We start from the raw sequence: 5,521 nt of genomic DNA, 5'->3' as shown, positions 1-5,521 counted from the left end.
TATGACCTAAAAACGTGTATCTTTATTTATTAAAAAACCCAATAAAAATATCTATAACCTAAAAACGAGTATCTTTAGTTATTGGAAAACCTAATAATATCTATAACCTAAAAACGGGTATCTTTAGTTATTGGAAAACCCAGTAAAAATACCCATAACCTAAAAACGAGTATCTTTAGTTATTGGAAAACCCAATGAAAATGTTTATATCCTAAAAACGAGTATCTTTAGTTATTGGAAAACCCAATAAGAATGTCTATATCCTAAAAACGAGTATCTTTAGTTATTGGAAAACCCAATAAAAATGTCTATAGCATAAAAACGAGTATCTTTAGTTATTCGAAAACCCAATAAAAATGTCTATAGCATAAAAACGAGTATCTTTAGTTATTCGAAAACCCAATAAAAATATTTATAACCTAAAAACGAGTATCTTTAGTTATTCGAAAACCCAATAAAAATACTATAAAAATCACAGAAAGTGTCCTCCTTGATAAACGTTGGCCCTAGGAACCTCGTGATCAACAAATCTACCTCCGGATAAATCACAAATACAATTAGAAAATACATATTAAAATTTCAATTTAAATCTTCATAAATGAAACCTAAAAAACTCATTAGTAGTCCCAGCTTTCAACAAGATTAAAACAAAAAATATCCAGAAATAGAGAAAGAACATTATACCTTGTTTTTAAAATCACTTCTGTGGATATGCTATGGTATGCAATTAAAACAAATAAATACATGGATATATTGTTAAGTACTTACCAAATAGACCAATAGCGAAAGATATCAGGCCCAGAGCCATAGCTTTGTCTTCCGGTTCAACGCATCTGTTAAAAACACTTTGTGAATAATTTAATGAACTCTAATGCCATACAAAACTTAAATGTATAATTCTTGATTAACTTGCCGTACCTTCATAATATACCACGTTTAAAAATATGTTGACACTCAACACATAGATTTGCCTTACATTGAAAACCTGACGTTTGTTTCTCAAACAGATCATTCCATAATATTTTGACAATGTCTAAATCAGGTACCAGCGTAACTTATTATGAATGTCTGCGATAACGCAGACACTTATAATAATCTGAGCTGGAGTTGGCATAAACTCTGTTACAGCAAGTTCAGCTTTGCTTATTATAAGAGTCTGTGTTAACAGAGTTTATATCAGTTATCTATTAGCTTATTATAAATGTCTGCGTTTACAGAGTTTATATCAAGTTCAGCTGAGCTTATTATAAATGCCTGCGTTAACAGAGTTTATGCCAACTCCAGCTGAGCTTATTATAAATGCCTGCTTTAACAGAGTTTATATTAGATTCCTATTAGCTTATTATAAGTGTCTGCGTTTACAGAGTTTATATGAAGTTCAGCTTAGCTTATTATAAGTGTTGCGTCAACAGAGTGTATATCAGTTTTCTATTAGTTTATTGTAAGTGTCTGCGTCAACAGAGTTTATATCAGTTTTATATTAGCTTATTATAAGTGTCTGCGTTTACAGAGTTTATACCAAGTCCAGCTCAGTTTATTATAAGTGTCTGCGTCAACAAAGTTTATATCAGTTTTCTATTAGCTTATTATAAGTGTCTGCGTTTACAGAGTTTATACCAAGTCCAGCTCAGTTTATTATAAGTGTCTGCTTAAACAGAGTTTATATCAGTTTTCTATTAGCTTATTATAAGTGTCTGCGTTTACGGAGTTTATACCAAGTCCAGTTCAGTTTATTATAAGTGTCTGCGTCAACAAAGTTTATATCAGTTTTCTATTAGCTTATTATAAATGTTTGCGTTTATAGAGTTTATATCAAGTTCAGCTTAGCTTATTATAAGTGTTGCGTCAACAGAGTTTATATCAGTTTTGTATTAGCTTATTATAAATGTCTGCGTTTACAGAGTTTATATCAGTTTCCTATTAACTTATAAGTGCCTGCATTAACAATGTCTTTATCAGATTGCTATTGGATTCATATAAATGACTAAATTATCAGTACCTAGATCAGGTTCCTGTGAACCTGTTATAACTAACTGTATTGAAGTTTCGATGATAGCCTTACTGCCTGTACAACCAACTGTTTCTCTCATTTATAATATTTGAATAATATTAATCAACTCATATAGCTTCGAACGTAGCGTAGTTACAAACACATGAAATCAAGACCCTTAAAACCAGTCGCATTCTGGTACAGGGTTATAAAGCGTTAACAAATGAGCACGTGAGAGAATCCTAAGAACAGCAACAGAAATTTACTGGATTTAATAACTGCTTTAAAACAGTATTTTAGTAAAATTGTTAAAACTTGTGAGATGTAAAAGGTGAAGTGTTTAGAATATCATAGTTTAAATATATGACTTGTTCAGGAAAGGCAATCAGTTGGCAGCACCCGCCACTTGAATGGGCTAATTTTAAACGAATATCTGAATTGATTGCCACTCTTATAACGCACCAACAGCTAACCAGTAAGCAACCTTTAGGCCCTAAACATGCGATTATTGATATACTTTTACTCTCACTGCTATTCTACAGAATATTCACTGTCTATCACTTTATAAGATGGCAAAAACGTTGAATACCGTCGAGAAGGTATGGAAATATGCAAAATCAAATCTTGTGCAAAATGCTAACCTGTTCGTAAAACTTAATTTGAATTATAGGTACATAAAATTACGTAACCCACCTTAATGTTAATAACATGGAGCCGACCTCGGATGTTGAGTGGATGAGGATGAAGAGCGAGAAGATGATGGTATACCAGACCAGACTATCGCACTGAAGTGGACAATAGCCATTGGTAGCTGTCATGTTTGTTCCTAGACATTGACAGTCGCTGTACATGTACTGTGGACAAATAAAACCAGTATTAATTTATGGTACCTGACACCCAAAATCGTCATTTTTTATTTTATTTTTTTTTGAACATCTCTAGCCAATCATGCTGTACCGTCATTTATTCTCGACCCAGCATCGCTTTAAAATTAGTTTGATGTTTCGGGTACCACGTTGAGCTAAACTTCGATAGGCGTAAGTGAAAGTAATACATGTGATAGAATGTCTAGCCAATCCGAGGGAAGTTTTGATTACATATTCTAAACGTTTGATTATATTCCGCCCAAGCGCCAAACAATGACTAACCTTTTAGTGAGGTTTGATCAAACGTCACAAATTGCTAATTATTCTTAAAAGAGCGCCGACGATTACAAACATACTTTTAAACAGTATTCAAATGTGACGTATTACACACACTCTCTTTAATAAATCACTACCTCAGGTTTTCAAGGTAAGTCACCTAATCTTTTAAGTTTGGCTGAAACGTTGTAACACTAATAGGAGTTACTGTTTGATAATTGACTTATTTATTTTTTGTTATTACTAATGATTAAACTTTTTTGCAATGATATAAATAAGTTTTGTTTTATTTTTCTTCGAGTGAATACGAGAACGCAAAACATAAAATTAAAATGGCGCTTCAAGAATATTGTTTCTCGTCACCACTGTTAAGGAATTTGCAATAGTTTGATCTGTACGATACGATTTCGGTCTTACAAAAACATCTTACTAGGTTCAAAGTTCACGTTATTACAACGGGGAAAATATTAAGCCTTGGTAAAGGTAATTAATCTGAGGCATTCCAAATGTGAACAAAAGTTGGTATTTTCTCTGACACAAGTGCATTACTCGTGTGTGTTTGTGCCGCCATCTAGGGAGAATAGTTTCTGTTCCCCCCACCACACCCAAATTGTGTGGAAGTTTTAATTAATAACTTTCCATTTCTGGACTTACTTAATAATAATTTGTTGTTTAGAAAATTTATACGTATATTTTTCATACTAAAAACGACTTTCGAATAACATACGATGGGTTAAAACAAACAACTCGACGAATACAATTAGATAGGAAAATTAAATTTCCTATTATTATTATTCAATAACTAGATTCAGTAATCTGTACCTGATAGTTTTCTTTCAAAAAATAAGTAAACAAAATATATTAAATATTGTGTAATTTATTAAACAATACACTATATTATTATTTTATTTTACTTCATTTTGGAATAAATAAATCGGTTTCGTGAATATCTCGTTTGTAAATGCATCATCTGAAATTCATTTATACATGTTGTCAATGTATTGAGATAAACTTAAAAGTGAGTATTATCTGTTTATTTATTTTTTAATATATAGGATGCATACTTCATACTGTGAAACTTGTAAACCTAAAATGTAAATTTTAGTCTTAACGTATATGAAATGCTGGCTAGAAGACTATCAGTTTGAGCTAAACTTAATATTATAAAATCTTAAGTAGTTTAGTGCTTGGAGTTAGTGAAATTGTACAATATGTTTCCGGTCACTAGAAGGTAAAATAATTCTACTTACTTCTTCATGAAATTCAGCAGAAACTCCAGTGCAACCAGCCAAACATGGTGATAAGTACGTCACACCGTCAGCGCCACAAACTGGCGCAAAAACCCCCGAGCGACAGCTACAAGTCTCGTTACAATTTGTTCCGGTAGATGACGCGATTTCTCTGTGGATGATAATACATTCCAAGGTTATTTCGAATCGAATAATATACTAAAGCTCTGAATACATCTATTCCTAATGCCGTAAGTAAAGTCACTTTTCAAGATTCTAATCTGGTTGCTCAATGATAAACACGTATAGATTGTAATTACTTCTTTAACAAGTAAAAAAAAAAAATACTTATTACGAATCAAATGATTGAAAGAGGCCCGATTTTCTTTCTTGAAACGTGATAAATATATTTATTCATTTTTGTAGACTGTAAGTGAAATGTATAATAACAACGGCAGATATTCATTCTAATTCACCTGAGAAAAGATTAAAATTTAAGAACAATGAAGTTCAGAAAAATTAAAAACTGGTCGACTTTCATCTTACCCAGTTCCATCCATGTCGATTTGAATGTTAAGTGGGCACCCAACAAACATGAGTAGGACCATCCCTATGGAATAGGCAAAAGTCGCTAGGGCAATCCAGCACGCCACCACTCGAGCACCAGGCTTGAATTTACGCATGAGTGTACCACTAGTGAAGATTCCCACTCCCATGACAAGGATTCCCGCGATGCCTGGTGACGTAAATTAAAAGTATAATCGTGAAAACATTTCCATGTGCTAATAAGTAACGTCTTGGTATCACTCCAAAAGTCATCCGAAAGTGTCAAATAATTATTTATTAAAACATACAGAATCACCTACGTAGAACACACACACAAAACAATAACATGCAAGTTATATGAATAGATAAAAAAATGTTAATCCCGAAACGAAAACACAGAATATCGACATTAAAAACAATATACGCAAAAGATATGTATAAGGTATATAACACCGAAGTTCACAATTTTTACTGGGTTAATGTGTCTTAGTAGTTATCCAATAATGAACTGACACGTAGTCCAGAGTTCCAATCAGAAGACTGTTTACTAACATTTCAATTACCTATTACACCAATTTACCGTATTTTTCGGTGTATAAGACGCACTTTTTACT

At 32.3% G+C, this 5,521-nt stretch overlaps 1 protein-coding gene across 4 annotated transcripts in view; it reads right to left on the bottom strand.

Annotated features, from left to right (window-relative positions):
* LOC106467456 (solute carrier organic anion transporter family member 3A1-like) overlaps positions 1-5,521 on the bottom strand; it is a 159,373-nt gene that overhangs the window by 7,001 nt on the left and 146,851 nt on the right. For all 4 annotated transcript variants that reach the window (XM_013927810.2, XM_022395651.1, XM_013927807.2 and 1 more), the window contains exons 6-9: positions 4,908-5,097; positions 4,383-4,533; positions 2,684-2,844; positions 769-833 (exon numbers count right to left, since the gene is read on the bottom strand). In XM_013927810.2, the coding sequence (XP_013783264.1) occupies positions 769-833; positions 2,684-2,844; positions 4,383-4,533; positions 4,908-5,097 (567 nt within the window). The remainder of the gene's footprint in view (positions 1-768; positions 834-2,683; positions 2,845-4,382; positions 4,534-4,907; positions 5,098-5,521) is intronic.

This window comes from Limulus polyphemus, unplaced genomic scaffold, assembly GCF_000517525.1.
Source record: "Limulus polyphemus unplaced genomic scaffold, Limulus_polyphemus-2.1.2 Scaffold2620, whole genome shotgun sequence".
NCBI classification, from domain to species: Eukaryota; Metazoa; Arthropoda; class Merostomata; order Xiphosura; family Limulidae; genus Limulus; species Limulus polyphemus.
Note: the sequence above shows the minus strand (reverse complement) of the source record. Positions and strands in the feature narration are given on the sequence as shown.